Source organism: Merops nubicus, unplaced genomic scaffold (genome assembly GCF_000691845.1).
Source record: "Merops nubicus isolate BGI_N331 unplaced genomic scaffold, ASM69184v1 scaffold23721, whole genome shotgun sequence".
NCBI classification, from domain to species: domain Eukaryota; kingdom Metazoa; phylum Chordata; class Aves; order Coraciiformes; family Meropidae; genus Merops; species Merops nubicus.
The window spans coordinates 17,250-40,973 of NW_008589720.1; the positions used below are offsets into that span (position 1 = coordinate 17,250).

Consider the following 23,724-nt stretch of genomic DNA (forward strand, 5'->3'; position numbering starts at 1 on the left):
TCCATTCAAATATGGTCTAAGTTTACAGTGAAGGTATTTCAGGATTGCCTCAGAGAGCCAAATATTATCCTGCCATAGCATTTCTCATAGGCAGAGGGGGGTTTTCCTATTCTATGCCAAAATCTGAAGTCCCAGCTACATTTTATGAATACTAAAGAGGCCACAACATTTTTCAGATGAAGAGTTCACTCTGACTGATGTGATTAAAAGTTCTCTTCCCATATTTTGGAGCATACTGTAAGTAGTTTGTCTGTCTCAATGTCATTTTCAACCTGGATGCTCCATGGTTCATCAAACTACTGATAGAGAATACTGACCATCCCTTAGAAGTAGACTGTTCACAGAGGCTGTTCAGCTCCTCTGAGACAAAAACATGGCAGTGGATCCCACTCCCATATCACATTCTACAAGACTGAAGCTTTGCTGAAGGGTCAACACAAATTAAGGGGCCCATGCATGCAACTCAAGATGCAAGCGTGACATATGTGCAGTTGTCTTCCAAATTTAAGTGGAGGGTTTTTTTCATTTTAGAAGATTTTTTTCTTCGTGACATTTAGCTACAAAGAGCTGCTTTCTATAAAACAACCAAAATGCACCTACTGGTCTTTCTCTTGACAGGCTGTTCGTTTTCCTCAGGCTCTCCCTGAGGCTGTGCCGGCGACGGATAAGAATTTCTTTGGCCTGCTTTTCACTTGCATCTGCAGCCAGGCTGTGTCGGTTGTATGACATTGTCTGAAATACAAAAGCTCTGGTCACACTCTGAAAAGCATAACGTCAAACATGTTAAACTCTATACAAAGTTTAAAACAGGTTTTTTTGCTTTAATCCTTTAATAAGCATCATAAATCCTTGTGAACAAAATCATGCTGAAGATGATTAACAACAACACCAGTAATTATGCCAGTATTTTTTTAGTCATCTGCTTCACAAGCACCTGTTTTGCTTTTTTTTTTATAACCTGCTGATATCTATAATGAAAGAGAAATTGGATAAAGCTGGCTTAATACAGTGTTTACCCCCACGCTGTACTAGCTCAGTCAATATGTCAAAAGGACGCACATTTAAAGCCATAAGATGAAGTCACCTAGGGGAAAGTCATTTTTACCTCCAGCAAGCTGAAGCTTGCTCCACTTTTGAACGTTTTCCAAGGGCTCAGGCATTCATACTACTTAGCCACAGGAGGGTAAAAGCGAAATGTCCTTTTGCTTTTATTTCACAATTTTTCCAGCTCATCATCTCTGCTCTTAATACAAACAACTTCACAGCTGGAGGCAAAAGGGGAATCTAATCCCATGTCATGAAGTGACCAAAATACTAATATAGGTGGGCAGTGGTTTTTTGAATTTGCACCTATGATCCTTTCTAAATAATATGCATATTGCAGGTAATATGACAAAACCAGTAAACTTTAGCAATAGTGTAAGATGAAGGAAGTTATTTACATAAAGGGGTATGAATATGTTGCTGTACATACGATAGGACATGGACTCACAGGCAGTGGAATTAAATAACAGCATTCATTATTATGCTATGGTACAGCAGATGGACTAGCCCAAAGATATGTTAGTTAGGTAACCAGTGTATTCAAAGAGTAGTGGGATATTTAAGTATGTAAATTCATCCTTACTCGATGCCGTATTTGGTAGAGATTCTTTGTTAGTATTTCCCTCATGTTTTCCATTTCAGTGGGAGAAAGTGGCTTTATCTTTCCTTCATGATATTCACTGTGGCAGGATAAAAAAAAAAATAAAGATAATAGAGGAAGGAGACAGAGACAAAAAATGATTTATTCTAATGATTGGGAGCTACATTCAAACTACAGTCTTTGTTAGGGTTGGAAACAACATTTCAAAAGAACTGAGGAACAGGTGAAAACGTAAAGGAATGAAATCTTGATCTCATTTCAGTCAGTGGTGAGGCTCAAAACCCAGTCTCCAAGATTTGATATAAATCACATTAAATTGTAGATTTGATAAGGTACTTTTCAAAATGCCCCTTAGGCTTCCCCTGTAGCTGTATGCAGCAGATGGGCAGGCTCGGGTTCAAGCCCAGCTCTGCCCTATGTGGCAGATGAGTGTTCCTGTGAGCAGGTGCCTTTGTAAACCCCCACGCTGCGGGCAAGCCCAGCTCACCCAGCACTTCACCTAGAAGCTGCAGGCAAAACGCTGTTGTTTGGCTTTCGCCCATTGTCCAGGTGACATCTGGACACAAAGTGTCCTACGCCAGCATGATTACCCTGCCTACACCCTGGGCTGTGAAAAAACTCCTGTGACCCAGCCCAAGTGCTTGGCCACTTCGCTGGCTTACCTGAGAGACACTGACGATGGGACCTTGCTTATCATTCCACTCTCTGCCATCTCAATGGCATGCTTAATTTCCAGCTTCTTGTATAAAGAAACGATGCTGGATTTGGGCTGGTTCTCCCGGATTAGAAGTCTTCGCAGGTATTTATGATCAAACTTTTTAAACCTGTATGTGAGGCAAAGCAACCCAACCAGTTAATTTTTACTGTGCATAGTTAAGGAAAGTCAATATACTGTAGCTAATGAAATTGGGAAGGAGTTTATTGCCTTGGAATGTGTCTGTTCATATTAACAACCTGCTGCTGAGCAACATAAAAAAGGGTCAAGTTCATCTTTGCTTCAGAAAGATGTATCTTAACTTGTGTTTTGGTTAATATGTTAATGGACAGTCTCCCTAGCAGCAGCTTCTAACGTTTAGGTATTCTGTGTTATTTGACAATATTATTTTTAATTCTCCATTTTCACTGAGACAAAGAGAACATTAAATATTTACTGTAATAACAAATGAAAGGCCTAAATTTGCACTGCCTGCTTTTTCATTGAAATTTTAGCCTTCTCTTGTAAAGCTCTGGAAGTTCTCCTTTCCTCTAAAGCAATTGTGATCCTCTTGGATGCTTAGTGAAAAAATATTGATTACAGCTGGGGTGATTTTGTTTGTCAGAAAATATTTTGCCCTCCAGCCATTCTGAAATTATTCTTGAATTTGGTTCTGAAGGTCAGGAAGAGGTGAGACCCTCCTTTGCTCCATAATCTGTTCACTAAAGACCTCCCACAGGCTGGAGGGAACCAGGCTAGAGTCAAGGAAAGCTGTACCTATGTCAAGCATCTGTCAGGAGAGTGTTCTCACTGTGTTGCCCCCAGGTTATTTGGAGAGAGCTCTTCTCAGCTCTTCCTGCTGCTGCTGTTCCTCTTTGTATAACAAACACTAGACATTCTCGTTGGAGCAGTGACTAGAAGGTGAGTGAGCCATGCCCACACTTTGGGTCTAAAGGATTTGGATGTAAAAAAAAATTGCGTTTCTGAGGAAGTGGAGTTAGATCCTAACCAGTGATGATAATGATTCAGCAGCTAAAGTGAAAACATGAATTATTCAGGTATTACCAGTAGTAATCTTCTTAACTGACACTAAGTCTTAAATAATAGCACTGAAAACTGTGGAGCTGCCTGCCATTAGGATCTTTTATGCACCTCATGCCAGCTAGTGCCTTGATCTCTGCAGAGAAAGTCCCAAAGCTTTTGTATGTTTCCCATCAAATAGGGAACTAACCCCTCACTTAACACTGCAGAGAGACACAATTTGCAAGAGGAAAGCAGATGGGATGAAAGGCTCAGCAGACCTACAGGAGATGCTCTGAAACAGTCAGAAGCAGGGAGAGGACAGTCTCAGAAGGCACCATACTTTACCCTGTGGTCAGAGGGCTGACTTTCTTCCCAGATGGATCTTTTGTTCTATTTGCTTGTGGTCTAGTAAAAAGACATTGTTTTGCTGCCTTCCCTTTGTAACCCACAAGCTCTAAAACCAACCATCCACTTCCAAGTATAAAATGCTGAAAATTAAATATGATGCCCAACAGCCTTTGTTTCTTGCTTCTGAGCCAGTCCAGCCTCTCCAGTAAACAAAGACTTTTAAATGCCATTCTTACTTATCTCTCCAAAAGTTGTGACCCCAGTGTCCACACACATCTTCAATTCCAGCCTTCACGTGGTCAAAGAACTAAACAGGAAACATTGGTTCATTAAATAAACTTATAGACATCACTTGCCTTGTCCTTAGGCATTACTAGTTTCTAACTTCTAACTGACTTGCCCCAAAAGCACAGAAGTTAGTTGCTCATTTCATCAACGTCAATCTTGCTCAGCTCCTACCTAAATATGAAGATTTTTTCCCATATTTTAATGTAAGTTCCCTAACCACTCAGCACTATGCTTTCTCCAGGGACCTCCTGACAGTGAACCACACATGACTTTGTGCACGAGACAGCCTGAGTGGGCAGCAGTTCCCCACATCAGCACTGGCCCCTTGGCATGCACAGGACAGAGCTGAGATACCAATCATGAGGTCCTGAGCTCCCATTCTAGGGTACCATGATCCAGATTCACCCCAAAGTGTCCTGATCACCTAATAATATTAGAAACACACTCTTCTGCAGCCTATTATGAATTATAAAAGAGTGAGTCAGTTTAGCTAAGATCTCACTTGATCCTCAAAGGCACCTTGTTACCTTGTTTGCTCTTAATTCAAGTACCATAGTCAGGGTCTCTCAAACTTAGGGAGAAATCCTGGTAGATATGCCCAAAGGATAAGCTCTAAAAGGACAGACTTTTAGATGCTTAAATTGATTTCCTTGATGAATGTGGCCCTTATTATTCCCATTTTTGGAACTTCAAACCGCCTGCCACAGGTATGCTACAGAGAGAAATGCATTCAAGAATATGCATGGCTAATAAACTGAAAAAAAATACAAATCCATAACGAAGCTGATGGTGTGAGAGTTAAGCAAGTTTAACAGTATGTTTAGGAAGAACTTGGATTTGTTCAATTAGACTAAGTCAAATTCAGTATAATGTAATTAAATTGATAAGGGTTTTCTAATGTAGCCCGGTTTTAAAATAACATCTATCTCATATGTGAAACGTGCTACAGAAAGTTAATTTACCTCAAGAGGTGAACAATTAAGAAAGTGAAGATTCCAAAATAATGATAGATAATAATGCTAATTTTGGCAATTGCTGAAGGTTAAATATAAGCCTTACAGTTATTGTGCTTACAACAGCTGTCAAAAAGAAATCTAAAAGGGTGTGTGCCTCTCTGTAACACTGTATGCTGAATTCTTGTCTTACTGAAAGCCATTAGGAATTTCATCTATATGAGGGTTTCATCTGAAGCTGCAACATACCCTGTTATAAATTTCTTCACTGACAGCAGGCTGCTTTTTATTTGACCTTTTGACATCAAGAAACTCCACCAGTGGGCGAATTGTTATTCCCTGTGAAGAAAAAAAAAAAGACAAAAAAAGAGAAAGAGTTCTTGGGTTTTTTTTTGGCATAAGCATAAAGAAAAAACAAAACCTTTCAGTCTTGTCCATCTCTGTCAGAGCACTGAAAACGGCTGTGGGTACCTTTTTGGCTCTGGATACCCTTTCACCTTCCTAAACCCAAAATCCAGCCTGACACAATAACAGCAGATTCACTCTTTTGATTAGCAAGGGTTGCACTGAGCTATGTAGTCCTTGTCAGCACACAGACCCCACTAATGCAACAGAAGGAAGGAAGGGGCTCCCTAGACCTAAAAGGTCCAAGAGGGGCAACCTGACAAACCCCATCAGTAATACATCACTTACCCCACCTGTAGAGTTTTGCAACTTTTTTTTCACTTCTGTTATGGATTAGAAAAAAAACTCTTTTTTTTTTTTCTCTGAATTAATACACAGATCCACCATCATTCCAAAGTAAACATATAAAGTCCTCTTTTTTAGTGACTGCTTCCAGAACAGGTACTCAAAGATGTGTCAACAGTAGCACTAAAATTGCTTCTCAAGACCATGACGCTAAAACCTTTTGTAAATATGTGTTCTTGACTGACTATTCTCAGAGAAAGAACAAAAAGTTTTGCCTATCCCAGAATGCTATAATGGTTTTGAACAATTATTTGTGGAAGAATTGACATAATTTGTTTATTTGCACAAGCTCATTGGCACAGGAGAGGGGAATGAATCTCTCAGGGTGTTGAGATCAGTCCCTACTATCCCAGACAACCAGGTCACATATTTCTTTTCATAAATGAATCAAGCTTTATCTTTAAAGTAGTTGGGTTTCTTTGCCCCATTGCTCATACTGGAACGCTCATCCTGTACTTCATTGTTCTGATAATTATAAAGCTGCTTCTTAATTGCATCGTGGTCACTTTGTACCACTTTGTTCTTCTGCCAGCATTTGTCTTTTTAGTTTAAACAGTGTTCCTCCTTCTCTGCTGTTCACTCCCTCACATAAATAGTAATTATATTCCCTCTTTTCCTTCATTTTGCTAAGGCCAAGGCATCCTGGTCTCCTTTCACGTGACAGGTTTTCCAGTCCCATGATAACTCGAGAACACAACACTGTTCTCTGAGGGAAATGCTCATCTCAGTATGTCTTAAAATCAGCCTCACTTTTCTTCTATTCCCACTGCATTGGTGGCTTAAACTCTACCCCATTACCAACTAGTACCCCTTTATCTTTTTCCCTTTCTGTTTGCTTTCAAATGAAAGGTTCCCATTTCATAAGAGAAATCCCAAGTAAAAAAAGTCCTAGCAAGAAAACTTTTGCACTTATTATTGTTAACTTTCATTCTGACATATTTGCCCTCAGTTATTCTCTGCTTTCTACGTGATACCCCATCTCACTGTCACCCCAAGAACACTTTCCAAAGCCTGTCATTAAGCAACATGAGCAAAAAACAATTTCTATGCTTACGTGCCATGGTCAATAATGACAATATTAAACAAAACCATCCTCAGGAACTGTCTGTGAGAAATTTCATTAATAATTTCTCATCAGTCTATTATCTAACCAGGGTGGTCAAACACTGGGGCAAGTGCCCAGAGAAGAGCAGGAATCTCCATCCATAGAGATTCAGAACTCAGCTTGACATGGCCCTGAGTAAAACGATACAACTTTGAAGGTGCCTTGCTTTGGGCATGGGGTTGGAATAGTGATCTCCAGAGGTCATTTCTGACCCAAAGAACCATATGCTTCTATTTCCTTTTATAGGAGAAATGGTCAGCTCCTTCCTCATTCCCTTTACAATCAACCTAAAGCAAATCTAAACCACAGTTTAACAAGTAGTTAAGTTAACAACCTCCTCTGTAGCCCCCACTCCCAAAGATTTTACAATAGTCATGATTTAGATGAGGTTGCTCTAGAAAATAAATTGCCTTATCAAAGTATGATACCAGGTTTCCCTCTGGGAAACCACGTTGCATTTTATAACACATTCCATTTACCTCTGTATTTTAAAGTATTCTATCCTTCAAAATCAGTTTTCACAGCTTACATGCTAAAGTCAACTAACTGACCTCCAGATGCTCCAGCCACCTTTTCCCCTTTCCCAGGTATGAGCACAGATACTTGCTGCTCCCCATGGCACCTTCACCCACACAAAACACAGGCTAAAATAATGTATTTTTTTTCCCACAGACCTGAAATTCCATGGACTAGCCTCTCATATCTCTCTCTTGTCTCCAGATAATGACTAGCCTGACATGTTTATTTGAGGGTCTTAGCCTCTTCTAAATTTTGCTGGTTTCAGTCACTTGCCTCTCTCTTGGACAGGTTGACATCAGAGACAAGTTCTCCACATTCTTCCACACAACTGGTGCTTTTCGATGGACGTCCAGCTGGTTTGTAGCACCACTGCCTAACACCCAGACTCAAATACTCCAGTTCACCTCTCAGTACCCTCAGTGTCTTCCATTCCCTGCTCACTGTGCACCATAACCCAACTCCTGAGTAAATGCACCACTTTAAATATTCTAACAAGGGATTACTGCTGGGGCTGTACCCAGATTATTTTTTTATCTCTACTTCAACCTCACTAGGTCTTAAATGCTTAATACTACTTAGATGTTAGCATAAGTACTTAATATCTGGCATACTTTGGATACCTCTCTGCAGTTTACATAACATTTTCTTTAAACTATGACCACAGAGAGTACCTTCAAGTATGTTCCTTCAAGTAAGTTAGGACATTTTCTGCCCACTGCTTATTTATCTTATTCTGAGAAAGAAAAAGTCCAGGAGAGGGAAGTCATTACCTGAATGAAAACAGTAAAGAATATCACCACAATGACAGCAGTGATGAACAATTTCTTCCTGGGAAACACGGCAGGAGGAAGCAGAAATACAAGTGAAAAACAAATAGCTCCTCGGAGGCCTCCATAGGCAATAATAAATTGGTCCTTAAAAGTGAGAGGAATTGTCCGAAACACATTAATGATCTGAGTCAGAACAAAAACACCTGAGGGGAAAAAAAAAAAAACAACACAAAACACAGAAAGAGGGAGAAGGGAAAAAAAAGGGAAATTAAATTACACAGAAATCCCCCAAATGCTAACATTTGTTTTACAGCACTTTTATTTCCTTCTTACCTAAATATTATTGCAAGGTGAAATGTTACTTAGCAGCTTGAAAACACCATGGAAGAAAAATTTAAAATGCCTAAGGAACTGATGCTCTTAAATATATTTAATGAGCTAACCAACTCAGCTCAGATGGATTTAGGTCCTGAAGCAGCTAACTGATCACAAGACAGCTGTCTGACAGACTCTGCACCTCTGGAACAGCAATAATTCTCTGAGGAACTACAGACCAAGACTCTTTGTTTTGTTTTGGTTTTTTTTAGTAGGATTTGAGGTGCTTTTGAACACATTGGCCTGTCACTCCCATCAATCTGTGCTTTGAATCCTGCAAACTCCTATTAATTCAATTTCACTTCCACAAACAGTAAGGATGCAACACTGAGGATGGAGGGAGAAGACATAAATTTGTAAATAAATATTGACTTAAATATATACGTTCTGATTAACAAGCAGACTGCCTAACTTCAGATGGACAGAATGAGAACCAAACTGATTTGGGGGCTCCATTTTGGGGGAAGATGGAAGCTGACCCTGCAATCTTAGATGTTACAAATAAGAAGACCATTCTACAACCTGAGGGGACTCCATCTAAATTTTGGCACTTTCTACTTAAGAAAAGGTAAAAAGTTTCACTTGCAAAGAATACTGACACAGAGTCTGAGATTTGCTTACCCAGTGCCCTCCAGATTAAACAGAAAAGGAGGGTGAAGCTCACGAAGGCCCAGTTCCACTCATGGTTCTTCCCAACCGTAGACACTCCCATGAAGATGAAGATTAAGGTCTCACTGACACTGCTCAGCATCTTCATGAAATACTTTATTGTCGTATAGGATTTTTGAGAAACATTTTCCTCCACATATTTATTCATGGTCATGGCACAAGCAGTAATCCTAAAAGGCAAACATTATCCTCTATTTTACTGGCTTAGGTTTTTTGTTGTTTTTTTTTTTTTTTTTTCTTTTTCAGCCTCTCTCATTTCTGCAGAATATTATTCACTTTCCCATAGTCCCCTTTAAAATACAAATCAAAACTTATTCCATAACCAATCTCAAATGTATAGACTTGGTGTGCTGACAGTTTTGAGCATGAGTTTTTTTTCTGCAGTGGGGAGTTTTCTGAGAAGACATCAGTATATAGCGATTTGTCACATACTAAATCCACATGATCTGTGCAGGGGTAGCTCAAACTCTGTGTTTTGAAAGAGGCTGAGATGAGCGGAGCCAGAGGCAGCCGTGGAAAACAGAGATTTCTGCTTCTATTGCTGCTGAGGGGCACCAGACAGGATGACATCTGCATGTCCTGGGGCAGGGATTCCCTCCCTTCCCACCAGTGGTTGTCCCACCAAAGTGTTGCCCTCTACAGTGGCAGTGACAGTAGCCAGCTCCTCCTTCCAGGCAAAGTAAGCAGCAAGGCTACAGAAATTTGTAGCCTCTGATTTCCGTATTGAAATTTAATTTAAATTTCTCTGATTTCGCTATTTAAAACATTATACATGCTCATGTGTAGGTTCTCAAACCATGCACAGTAAACTTAAATGGACAGAGGGATGTGTATTTATGTTGTCTTTGCAAACAGAGTCCATGAGGACTTGTCCTACGGTTATTTATCCCAGTTCCACCAGATTTTCATTTACAATTATCTGCCAACATAGGGGATATTTCTTTCTACTGAAATCTTCACACCTCTCTCTCTCATGGGGGAGGATGGGTAGGTTTGCCAGCATCTGTTTGGAAAAAGATGAACAAGACTCTCCCACATCTCAGGAAGATCCTAGTGCAGAAAATCTTCTGCTGGGCATGTCCTGCCTCTCAGCCAAGAGCCTCATTTCTGAACAACTCAAAAGTCCCTGAATGAAAGTGTAAATAGAAAGGCAGAATGAGGAAAAGCTCAAAAAGAGCTCACTGATATTATGAACACACGTCTGGGTTCTTCCTTCAAAAGGACCTTACATAGTGAATTGTCTTAGCATTCTGCAGGAGGCTGTCCATGGCAGCAGCTGAGGCTGTAGGCACTGGCAGACTCTGGACACCTTTATCCTAATTAAAGTTAGCTTTGTCCAGACCTTTCCTTCTCTCACGTGGAACCAGCATGGCCTGCTTTGGAGGACAATGGCCAAGATTTGAAACATAATTGTAGATCTCTGATCCCACCAACACATCCACATCCCCAAAGTGACTGGGCAGCATTACTTCTGAGGGAGATATCTGGGAGGACACATGGACACTGGAAGAGGACAGTGCACTTCACTGACCTCTGTCAAGCAGCACGGGCCCTGCAGGCACATCAGGGTGAATAAAACCCGGGGAAGAGGGTCTGATGTGTGGACAGATGCAGTCCAAGGGGTCAGGCACTGACTTACAAATGCAGGTGGAGAGGGTTTGCTAGCAGAATAGTGCATCTAACCTGGCCTTCACCCTGCATTTTCATTCACCTACACTTGGTGACAGAGAGGCATATAGTTAGCACAAAAAAAATATGGCTTTTGTCACGCAAAAACTAGCTCCAACCCTAAGCCAATGCCAAGACTAAGAAGAAGGAAGGCTTGACTAAAACTATCCCAGGCTCCCATCTGCATTTAGTAATGACATAATTGTCAATGTTATAGTCATTGTCAGCTCATTTCACCATGGTCTTGAACAGAAAAAAAGCTCTGTGGCCCCAGGGCAGCATGCTGTATGGGAAGGAGAGCTCTTCTTGGCTACATGGGATCCAACGTGGAAGAAATTACACAGATTCCATAAGCACACAGCCTTTCTCCCTGCAACGCTCAGTGGTTTAGGTGATGTTTCTAGTCTGTGCAAGTGGTTGCCAATGCTCTTCACAGCTCTCCTCCTTGTTCTGATCTTTGGTTGCCCACTGGGGACTTGTCATAGATTCCACAAACATATGTGTCTACATATCACAGGAAAAAAAGTGGGAGAGGACCTGAGCCATGTATGGATTTTATCCTGATAAGGAGTGATTAGTTGGCCAGGACAAACACACAAGCCTGGATGCTGTCAAACATCACCAGGTTCTGAGGTTACATGTAATTCTGGTGACCAACCTCAAAAGTGCATGTGAAAAAGTGCCTCAAATCTGCTTAACACTACCACCCTCCAGAATTCTCATATTCGGTGGCAAATCAACTCTTCAAAAGCCACAGGCTGCCTGACAGACCTGCAAATATGTCAGGTCACAACAGTTCTCTGTGTGTACTGTTTATCTGCAGTATAACAAGACTGATGCATCCCAGCTACCTCCAGCCAATTGCACACATGGTGGAGCTGGCAAGTGCAGGGGCAGCAAAAGCAATATAGCAAGAACACAGGGGACAAGCTTCAAAACAGCTGCTTCCAGACCCACGGTCGTTTCAGAGTCTCAAAGCTGCAGCTTACTGCCCAAAGCATTAGGTCTGTCAGGTCTGCATCAAAAGCAAAGCAAATCGCTCAGAACTGTTTATTACCTTCTTAACAGAAATCGTTTTCATTATTGTAGTCATTCAGGAAAGCCCTGCAGCTTGGGGAATGGGGAAGCATGCTCTGGACATGGTTTGTTTTTGGATCCTGAGGTAATGGAGACACTGTAAATAGACGTCTGATAAGAATCTGTCACCAGATTAATCAGGATCTTTGCAGGCTGTAACTTAAAACATCTACAGTGCCTAACCACTGCAATTTAAAGGGACGACACTCTTATAATGTTATTTTCAGTCACATTTTGCATTCATTCAATTCGTGTCAACTAATTGATGATTTGGTTCACTAGCATAAAAAATAGTGCTGTACATTATTTGTTGTTCTTCAGGTATGTAATATTCCACAGCTAATTACTGCCCACTTTGTGAATCTGGTATCTCTTTAGAGTACTTATCTGTGCTAGAAAAAAATGTTGAGGTCTCTTTAATTTGAAAATGATAAGGCAATATGGTATTAGAATTTCATATGAAATAAATGTATTTAAACATGCAATATTTCATGTACATTCTTCTAATATGTATAACTAAACCAAACTAAATTTTTACTGTCACAACAATCAAAGCAAAAGCTTAGGTGTGTTTTATTTTACATTTGTTATCCACATATATTGATTCTGGCTTCCACTTCTGTGACCTGAGGTAGTTGCCTTGGTCAAGGAGGATTGGGAAAAACAGTTACAATGAACCTGCAACTTTCTGTGCTTCTGAAGAATAAAAGTTCTCTTGTACAAAGAGTACAGTTTCTGTCATGACTGCAATAAACTAGGCCACCGGGTTCAATCCTCAAGTTTCCTTGACCTACTAAATTTACACTTGTTTCAATTTTGTTCCTTTGAGCCTGCTAATTCACTGTTGCAAAAAAACCAGAAACGTATGTGAACAGTTCTGCTGCTTCACAGTCTTTATGAGAAATTAGTAAGTAGAAAATGCAGCATTACAGTTAGAAAGGGAACCAAGAAAATAAAGCTCTAAATCACATCGGTGTGTTTCACACTTGTGATCCCGATTCAAGCCCGGCTCTAGTTACAGCAGAAGCTCTTTCCTTCTGAAGAGGACTCTCACTGCAGCTCACAGGGACGTGGTTCAGTCCCTTCACTATTTCAGCTGGGTACCCTGGTGCAGGGGGTATACGTGGATGTTTCAAGAATTATTTGTCTTCAGAACAAGCACACAGACTTCTCCAAAGAGAGACAAGCGCTGTTCTTTCCCCTCTATTCCTCTGCCAGTGAATTCCTGCCTGTGCAGAAATGAGGCACTCTGTGTATGCACCTTATTCATTTGTTAACACTGTATGTTCCTGCTCATGTCCTACCCCTCAAATATGGAACAAGATGTAACCACAAGGTCTCGCTGAGCATCTTTACAAACCTGATTATGAAGGAAGTGGGAATCGGTCGTTTAACAGACTCACATGGATATGGGTGAAAAAGGTGAGATCAGGCAATTGTTCCCTACAGGTTGCACTGCAAGTGGCTACAGAAGCATATAATAAACAATCTAGGTTGTAAGGGGCACTCCGAGGTCATTTGGTCCAACCACATGCACCATGGAGGGATAACTCTGAAGTCAGACCCAAGCAAACCTGCTATGAGTCATTTGCTGGAGAAAATGAGAGGGAACTCAATACCGGTGCGTGTTGCACTGCGACACAGAGCAAAACACTCTTTGCACTTCAACGCCAAATGAAATGTGAAAAGTACAGGGTAGATTTACTCAAAGGGGATGCAGAGACCACAGGAGCTCTAAGGCCCTCGGCAGCACTGCTGGGAGGGGACAGACTTCAGGCCTCATGACAGCTGAGACACTACACGGCTTGCAGAGAGCCCCTCCTGCTCCCCCGGGTGTCCCTGATGTACCCAGCACTGTCAGCTGTTACAAAATACATCTAGAGTCAGAAAACATCCAGCATATTTTAAAGATAGATTCTTTTCTATTGTGCTGTTGGGAGGGGAAAAATACTCTGTATTTCTTTATCTGTTTGGCACCCGCTCAGGGGGCAGTGTTAGAGATAAAAGGGCCAGGTTAGTGCCATGGGCAGCACTGGTGTGCCATGAGGCCACTGAACCAGCAGCAGACCCTCTGTGCCCCTTCCGTTGTACCCTGGATGCAGCAGGGCCAAATTAGTGTTTTCATGCACGTTGCCACAGTTTTTTCCATGTGCAGTTTAGCTGCACACTTTTGGTTTAGAAGCCCTTTAAGTATTTGATCATAGGATGTCAATGACATTTGACTTCAGAAGCAGAGGCAACTGGAAACCACACAAGTGCTATGAATAGAAGCTAGGGCAAGAGATGGCACATCTATGAACTCGGTCAAAGTGGATGCATATGTTACTTTATTTAGGCTCATATCAGAGAAAGAAACCTATGCAATCTTTATCTCTTTACTTACATTAAAGTACTAACCCCTCCCATTTCATGGCATATTTCTGTTTTTATACTACTAAAATCATCAGCTGCAAGTTTCCATGTGCATTGCTTCCCAGCTCTAGAAAACCTTATGCTGGCATGACTATGATATCAAACCTAACTTCACTTTCCTAGAAAGATAATCATCAGATGAGGTATTATTAAGTATTAGTGATACTCTAAAGTAACATCTAAGCTTTCATAAAAAGCTATGTTCCTAATGTCTGAATGACTCATGTTTTCCACTAGAACAATAAAAAGTCATTAAGAAGGTTGGCCTTTAAGAATATCACTTGGAATCAGGGCAAACCATTTAAGTATATCAAATGTCACAAAGGGTCTTTCTAAAGCTGGGGTTGTTACAGTATAAACAGCATCAAGCAAGAGGCTGGGTTCTGTCTTTACTGAAGCCCAGGAGTGAAAATATTTTTAGCTGTTGGAAGTGGGAAAAATAATATTATTTTATACATAACGATGTATACAGAGATCATTGCAACACACAAATACATGTACCAAGATACTAAACTGAAAATTTATATCACCGTAGGACTAGATTCTGCAAATTTTACATTCACCCAATCCATACGGTGCTTGTAATCCAACAGAAGTTTGCTTAATGCTATACACATTGTCTTCAGTGAATGGTACTTACTGGCTGCTCACATGACTAAGTGTAAGATGCAATTTCACAACATATTGGCACCAGAAGTGAAGCCAGTTCATGAAGTTCTTAGCTACCACTCCCACTCCCACCCAGCCACCGCTACATCACTGTGGACCACCCTTCAGCCATGCCCTGATGACTAGTTGTAGGGTCACATGAGGACGCAGGTCACCACACTGATCTGGGTTAAAAATAACCCCACTGAAAATACAAGGGATTATTTTTAACTTGGCACATTTCAAAGATATGGTTTATGGTGTGATGCCACGAACAGTTTTAGTGACACAGCTGGTGTGGTGGCAAGCTGAGAGAATGGGATGGAAGTGGGAGGGGAGAGGCCGGAAATCCTCAAGCCAGCACTGCTGCCATGCTCGGTGGAATGATGCCATGTGGCAAAGGCTGCAAAATCTGGTCAGCTCTGTAATTTCCTTTGGCATTACTACTTGGGTGCTGTTATTATGAACTTTGGGGTACTTACGCCATGATGCCCGAGAGATGAAACATTTCAGCTGTTATGTATGACAAGTAACTGTACAGGAAGACAAAGAGTGGCTCAATCACGCGGATTTTATGGGTGAAACGGGTGGTAAAGGCTGCTACAAATCCCAAAAGGATTCCAATCAACACTCCACCGATCCCCACTATAAAGAAGTTAGCAATCCCAGCGAATATGTCAATAACCTTAATTGTGCGCATCTGGCAGAAAGACTTGAACAAATTGTACAGGACCTATGAGAAAAAGAAAGCACATTATGTTTCTGAACTCTTCTTAATTTCCATTCATGTCATTATGCTCCCCTGCTTCAATTTTGAACTCTGAATTTCACTGTCTACCCTGAACTCCCTTCTGAGATATGCTGTTGTTTACTTCTGGTATATTACTTGTCATCCATAAATATTAGGGGGATACATAAAGAAAGGTAAATATCATTACTCTAGTTTTTGCAAATGAAACAGGTTTATTAATCTGTGCTATTTTGCAGGCTAGGAGCATAGATCTATCTACCCTTTCTTTAAATTACTTTGCAGAACTTCTATTCCTCCACAAATGGCCATTTCAGATATTCCCCAGAATTAAAGAAATTTAAAAAAAAGAAGGAAAAAATACAGTTTCATCATCAGTGAAAAATCAGTTTCTTTTCAAATGTGATGGATTTACATAAGACACCAAGAGCTGCAGTACTAAATCAGGCCACAGACCCATCTGACATTGGTGTGGGCAGGGGGAATTAACATTAACCTCCCCAAGGAGTTCAAGAAATATGACATCTATAGAGCACTCTTTCTCTGACTTATTAACCATGAGGAATCCAGTGGTTTGAAGACTTTTCAAACTTCAAATTATTTCTAGAGATTTGGATTTAACTCCCAATAACAAACCTCTTACCATGTGTTTGCTGAGTTTAACTTTCAAAGTGTTTATAACCATCCTCCCAAAAGCAACTGGGTCAACAGGATTATCACATTTTCTTAGAGCCCCCTTTTGCTTTACACAGGAAACAGAACAATGTAAAGTCCACATTTCTCTATATCCAGCAGTTTAGTTACTACAAAACAGTCAACAACAGAACCAGTTACTCCTAAAGAAACCTTAAAAGGTCTCTGCATTTGCAGACCTGCTTAGGAGATTTAAGCATTGCTTGGTGCCATGCTCCCAGTGATGTGATACTGTGCTGGCTGCATAGTCCCCTTGGACAGATCTAAGCTTGGCACCTATTCCTATCACAGTGGGGACACAGAGCAAGCCATGTTGTCATAATAAACACCTGGCTAGTCATCTCGGACAGCTTGCAGAGTTAAACCTCCACTTTCTTTCTGGATTTATTAGTAAACCAAACAGGTTTCTCTATCAGAAATGCTGTTTGAGAGAACAATGTTTTATCAGCACTTGCATTATGCCAACAATGGAGGTGTTTGAATAGTGACTGGGAGAGATTTGTCATGTTCCTAGTCTTGCTCTCTCTCCCCTGAAAGTTGTTCAGTTCTTCTTGGTCAGAATTTGAGAGGTCTTACAGAGGTAAAAGTCCTTTGCATAGACTAATGCAAAGACATGGCCTACTATGGGTCCTGCAGGATAAGTGAAAGGAAAGGACTTGAAAAGAAAAGAAAAAAATATATTCCAGAGCAAGCATGAAAAAAGAAAGTTAAATCAAACCTAGAATGGTCACCAGTGATTTTCATTACAAAGCAACAAGCAGGACAAGAGCAGGAGCATGAACTTTTTATTTGATAGCAATGATGCCCTGAGGATGAGCCCACCTGGGAGAAGTGTCCTTTTTCACCTGGACAAACCCCTTCACCTTGCTGCTCTGAGGCAGACCTCCAGTCTTTTGCCCTGTTCCTTGTTACTATGTCCTGTGCAGGACAGGAAAGGAATATCATAGGTTCCATTTTCCACCTGTTTTGATTTGTGGACCCTATAGATTTGTATGAAGAGTATACCAAAATTACAACTACTGATAATGTGTGCCTTTGTTAGTCACTATACAAGAACCTCTTAGTCCACAGACTCCAGGACTCCAAGAATCACAGGCTGAAGAAAAATACTGTTGAGATGTGGTTTTAATTTGCAAGGAGAGAAGGTTCCCTGAGTAACTTGTTGAAACTTGGGACTACCTCAGATTAGTGTTATTCTTCAGGCCACCTACAGAATTTGACCTAGCAGAATACTCCCTTGATATCCACTAGGGAAGACAATTATTTTCTTTCATTGGAGTTGTAAATAGCCTCTTCTATATTTTAAAAAGTAACTATATGAATATGTTTGTCAAGTTTCCAAAGTAAGGGCACTGAGAGCTGCTTGTAAAGAAGATAATTTTGATCTACTCAAGCAATAGCCTTTCCATAACATCAACTCCTCCTCACAGCAATTTATTCAGCCTGCAAACAGAATGGAGCCTGTTGTTTCCACAGACAGACGTCCTCAGAAATCTCAAAAGTCTGTTGCCATAAGCTATTTGAAAGAAGAAAAGCAGTGTTCTCCTTTGTACCTCAGATCAAAACCAGACAGTAGAGGCAGCAGCTAGGACTATGGAATGGGGACTATGGAATGGCATGAACATGATCTTGATTGCACGCCTATTGTTCTTTATTTACACTGCTGTAAATTAGATCAAGATCAGTTTCACCTCCCTTTTATTTTACAGCAGTTCAGTTCTAGAGCTCTCTCTAAACTTTCAGGTGAGTTAACATCAACTCTGGTCACATTTGGTAATGCACTTGGTATGAGGATAGGGCTTTTTTTTCAAGTTCAAGACTTGCATTTACTCAACATCCTTCAGCTGAACTCGCTGAAGGTTACACCAAGGAGTATTAGTCACAAATCACATTTTAATCTTGTCTCGGAGTATCTCTGCTCTTCCTAGGCACTAATTGCTTGTTTGCATTAGTTCTCAGTTGATAGTTTCTAATTCTGAAATTACTATAAAGCACTCTGAAATAATGTTTTCAGCAGAGTCAGAAAACAGAGCACTGCTGTAATGCACAATAATATTATTGTAATGACACTGGCTCCTTTTTCCGTGTGATTTTAAGCCTGGAATAGGAATTTGAACTGCTAACACTCAACTTCAACTGTGATCTTGCCATTTAATAGCATTGTGCTAGTTAATGCTCCCAGCCTTTTAGTAAAGCATCAACTCTGAACAAGAAGTGACCTGGCAAACATTGTCCTCAGCTAAATTCAAGCTCCAAAATCAAATGCACAGGTATATCACAAAAACTATCAGGCATGAAGGACCACCTGAGAAACCCAGCAGAGCTGAGATTCCTGAGAAAGCACACCTCACTTTGTATCTGAAGTGCAGGTGTGGCAGCACGTTTTCTGAAAAGGGAAAGCATAGATGACCCTGCTAGCCTAATAAAAGCTTTTATTAGGAGCAGAGCAAGTGGGACAGCAAGAAGGGCTTAAAAGTATTTAGAAAGCATGTTCCCTAAAGCCACACTGATCTGCACTCCCTGTCTGTGTAGCCCTTGGGTTTTTTTTATCCATGGATGGCCACCCTGCATTCAGATCCCCTCCTGCTTCATCCCCATATCCCACTGGAGGCACTGGCCAGGGCAGGTGGGACTCTAGGGCTCCAGCAGATGAAAGCTAGAAGCTGCTGAGCTCTGTTAGCTGGTTTTATTAGCTCTCCCAGTAACACAACAAGGGCATAGGAAGAGAGGGTATTTACAAAACTTCATCTCCTTTGACCAGACAGCTGGTAACCCCAGCTGCACCACGGCGAGGACTGGTCCAGCAGCAGCGCTATGGGCAGGGGAGGTGAGGTCCTCTAAGGGCACCCACAGGGAATCTGATGGCCTGGGTCACATTTAAAGTATAATCACATGGCTGCAGGTGTGCAAAACCATAACAAGGAACCATTAGCAGACCAGTGCTTAGCATGTGGAACCCAGCTGATGTCCTGCCAAGTGCTATGTGTAAGCAATAGCTGGGAAGTAAGACTGAAGGTACTCTAAATTCCTTTCAGTCCTTCATGAATATATGTATGTATGGCCAATGCGTTACTGGGCTTGCCCTACAGACTCCTCAGAATATCTCCCCTGTGTTAGGGCATTTGGGCAGGCATGCCCTGACTGAGGACTACCTCCAAAGAAGGCAATAATGATGCCTACAGGAAAGCCATGCATCACAGTTATTAAATTGCCATGCCTGCTCCAAAACGACAGTTCTATAGGTGCTATTTGCCATTGGGCAATGGTACACATGAACACTTCCATCATCAGGATGTAGTGTTTTCTTAGCAAATCTCACTGGATTAACTGCTGTTCCAGTGGAAAGAAGACCAATCTTGCAATTGGAAGAACTGACTTTATTGGGAAAAATACACCATAAAAAAAGGTTTACATTAACACAAAAGAAGACCTTTTTCCCCCTAGAGAAACTTGCACGAAAAGAATTCCACTGCATGAGTGGCCACTAAGAGTGAACAGAAACAGACACAGCCATGGCTGAACTGTTTTCATGGCTGAAACTCATAGTTACATCCACTCATTTTCAGGACTGGCTTAAATACCAGTTTAGCAATGGCAAGCAGTTTCAGCTGGAAGCTAATGAGAAAAGCCAGGCTTTAAGGGAAGCCTGTAAGAGAGGACACAGTTCAGCTGGCTGGATAGCAACAGAGTCAGGTAAAGCATGAAGCACAGGTAAGAAAAAAGCAAACAAAACCCAACAGTACTCCCACAAACAGACAAGAAACTATTACTACTGGGACTCAGATTAAATGATGATGTATACAAGTGTTAAGCAGGTAAGGTAAAGGCCTGGAAAAGGGAAAAAAACAAAGGACAATTGTGCACAGAATGGTACAGAACTAAGAAGACAGTGATAGAGACAGGGAAGATGTGGACCCAGTTCATTAATCTTTCTGATCCTTCTGGCATATGAATACTGGACCTCCTGTCTCCTGAGGCAGAAAGCATGCCAGGACACAGCTGGCATGGGCAGGATTTCAAGCAAGGCATGGAAAAATGGAAGTAATGTCCCAGACAGGGTGTCATTGGGTGTAAATGAGGGCCAGTGGGGGTGTTCACAGAATTTTCAGATTGCTGTCCTCAGGTCAGCACCACAAACCCAGCTCAGCTAGTTAATGATTAGAAGTTCCTGCCTGCAGCTGGCTGTCCTATCTCACCTGTATCCTAGGAGAAAGGGATCGGTGGTCTCAGGGCAGTTCCACCTGGATGGGCACGTGCAAAAGGCAGGCAGGAACTGGGTCCTGTGCCTTCTCAGTGATGTGCCCGTCCTCCCTGTGAACATGCTGGGACACTCCACACTGGCCCTTTTCCCTCTCCTCTCCAATGACATTTCTGCAGGTGAGGAAAACCTCAGGCTACAGAAGTAACAGAATTCAAGGATACAGAGACTAAAGAGATCAGATAGTAAAATCCCTAGAGCAAATACACTGCCAATACACATTACTCTGGTGTAGTAAGACTACCATAGTTGCTAGATCTAATTTAGAGAATTACATAAACACATCAGCACTCCTTGAGTTCCATCTGTTAGCAAACTGTGATAACCAGATACAAAGAGATGCAATGGAGTGGCATGCAAACAATCCTTTATCGTTTGTATCAACTAATCATTTATGAAGTCACTTACCACAGTTATGGCATCATTCAGCAAAGACTCTCCAAACACCAAGATGTAAAGCTGCTCATTGACATGAATATTTTCAAAAACAGCTAACACGGCCACAGGATCCACAGCTGAAATGAGGCTGCCAAAGAGCAAATTCTGCAGCAATGTGATATCAGTCAAACCAAACGCACTGATCTGGCAAATTCCATAAAGTGAAATTCCAATGCCAATGGCGTTCCAGAGTGTGCCCACCACAGCATACCAGAATATGGTACCAAAGTTCTCAAAGAAAAGGCGAGTTGGCATAAAATATCCAGCGTCGAGTACAATGGGTGGTAAAAGATACAAGAAAAAAACATCACTGTTCATTACAGGTGGGGACTTCTCCTCTGCTCCAAAAATAATCCCACCAAGAAGCAATCCGACCAGAATGAGGAGACAGCTTTCAGGTACTATGGAGGGCAACTTGTGATAGAGATGAAAGCCTTCAAAGGAAATTCAAACAGAAAAAAGTAAAATGGTTATTTGTACAGAATCCAAAAGATTACTTTGGATTCTCTCATCTTAGTTAGAGACTTAGTTTACTACAGAAGTAAACAAACAGCAATCACAAGGTAATTTCATTTCCATCAGAAAGACTGGACTGGACCACCACAACATGTCAAGGCAAATCTGTCAACTTGGGTAGTTAATTCATTTGGTGGAGAGACAATTTAACAGCTAGAAGTTCCAGCTAACAGCTAGGCTGGCTGGAGCAACCGTGTGCAAGGGTTCTGCTTGTGAAAGTGTGAGTGGAATCCTCCAGGAAGACAACCCAAACACTTTTCTAGGGCAAATTACATCTACATAGAGGGGGGAAAAAAATCATACTAACCAGCCCTTCCTCCATGCACATCTTCAAAAGGAGTTTAAGGAATACATTAATTTCATTTTGAGAAGTCTTTCATAGTCTCAAAGCTAGGGAGGGGAAATAGCACATGTGACCTGCACCCAGTCAGAGGTGGTCACTTCCCCAGCCACCATGAGGAAGCATTTACAGACATAATCATTCTCTTGATTTTAGCAGAACCTCCAAATTCATTTGACAAGAAGCAATGTTTTCCATAGAACAGACAGTAAGTTGTAGCCTGTATTATCATACTCATTCTTCTGTATTCTATGAATTATGATAGTGTTAGGAGTCTCTCATAAAAATCTGTGCAAAGTACTGAAAAAAAGTAATAAAAAAAGGCTCTGAATGAGGACTTCATGGTTGAATGTTCCTTAGCCTACTAAAGATCTCAAAGTCATGCAGTTTTGATTTAAAGATTCCCATTACTTGTAGAAGTTGGCTGCTGTAAGGATAATTTTGGTAATGAATGGGAAAAGTTTTGAAGGAACTTACTGTGGCCAATCTAATGGAACAATCAACCTTATGCACCAAGGTCACATTCCAGGTCCTGACGATGCCAATCTTTTCCAGGCTCCTCCTTATCTATATTTGGCCTATATAATTATATAGAAAACTATCCACACCCACAAGATCCCACAATTCCTGCCTAACTAAAAAGCATTTAAATTATTTTAAATGAGAGCTGCATGGAAACACTGGGTGTGGTAATAACGGGCATCTATTTCAGTAAAACTATTTCAGTAAAAATCACACCTGTAGATGAAACAGTTAAACTAGTGGAAGCTTGGTATAGCTCACATCCAGTTTCCCAGTTTCAAGCTTCTGTATCTTGAAAGACCCATTTTGTTAATTCTCCTTCCATCACAGATTTTTTTTTTTTCCAGGTAAAAGGAAGCCTTAACTTGTAATTAGGAAAAACAAATGGCCAAGAAGGATGAAGGGGAAAGTAGGTTTTACTTATATATTCTATAACTGTTAAAGCTATTTTTAAAAGTAAGCAGCTCAAGCTGCTTTTTTTCCCCTTCTGGATGAACACAGACTTTTATTATTTAGAAACACAGCCTATTTGACCCATTAAGACTGCCAAATTCACTGTCGTTCTTGGAAACAGGAACCACCAATATCCTATATTGACAGAACAGGTAATGACCCTGGAACACAAGAAATTGTGGTTGGAGACCTGAGTCTTCACCTTTCAGGTGCTTCCCCACAAACATTTTACGGTTTGTCTTCGTTTCTGCAGTGGCAGGATGCCAAAATTTCCAATACAGTGATTGAATTTTCCCCTGCCTAAGTAGGTTGTCCTAAAAGTTGGGGGTTTTTTTAAGCCTTTCAAAAGTATCTTAAATCAATTTCTCAACGAAAATTGAAGAGGGAATTTTTGTAAATGCAGCTTTTAATGAAAACAAAAACCATCCCAACCAGTTGTAATGCAATGGCAATTAAATTTGTGAATATATTAAAAAAAAATAAATCATTCTCTTTTCTTCTTTACAAGTCACTCTTTGGAATGTTCATATCCTCCCAGAGCTTTTGGTACTCCACCTCACCCTTCAAGGTAACAGAAAGGCTGCCACTAAGTTATACGTGCTTTTTGTCCACATAAACAGCATCAGAACTCCTAAAAGACTGCCTGCCTCCATGGAAGGCATTCAAAGGTGACCAGGGACAGGCCGTAGCTCCTCACTGAAGGGCAGAGAGCTAGGATTGAGGCTCTGGTGCACATCAGATCAGGCACAGGTGCCCCACTGGATGAAGGACATAGAATCATAGAACCCTTTAGGTTGGAAGAGGCCTTTAAG

The 23,724-nt window shown here is 41.0% G+C and overlaps 1 protein-coding gene across 1 annotated transcript in view; it reads right to left on the reverse strand.

Moving 5' to 3' along the window:
- LOC103781950 (sodium/hydrogen exchanger 2-like) overlaps positions 1–21,515 on the reverse strand; it is a gene marked incomplete at its 5' end in the record, with an annotated part of 25,691 nt that extends 4,176 nt beyond the window's left edge. Inside the window, 9 exons of the mRNA XM_008949679.1 lie at positions 601–732; positions 1,628–1,724; positions 2,308–2,469; positions 3,947–4,017; positions 5,201–5,290; positions 8,096–8,298; positions 9,092–9,309; positions 15,427–15,677; positions 21,052–21,515. Coding sequence (XP_008947927.1) covers positions 601–732; positions 1,628–1,724; positions 2,308–2,469; positions 3,947–4,017; positions 5,201–5,290; positions 8,096–8,298; positions 9,092–9,309; positions 15,427–15,677; positions 21,052–21,515 — 1,688 coding nt within the window. The remainder of the gene's footprint in view (positions 1–600; positions 733–1,627; positions 1,725–2,307; positions 2,470–3,946; positions 4,018–5,200; positions 5,291–8,095; positions 8,299–9,091; positions 9,310–15,426; positions 15,678–21,051) is intronic.
- Positions 21,516–23,724: the final 2,209 nt, after the last annotated feature.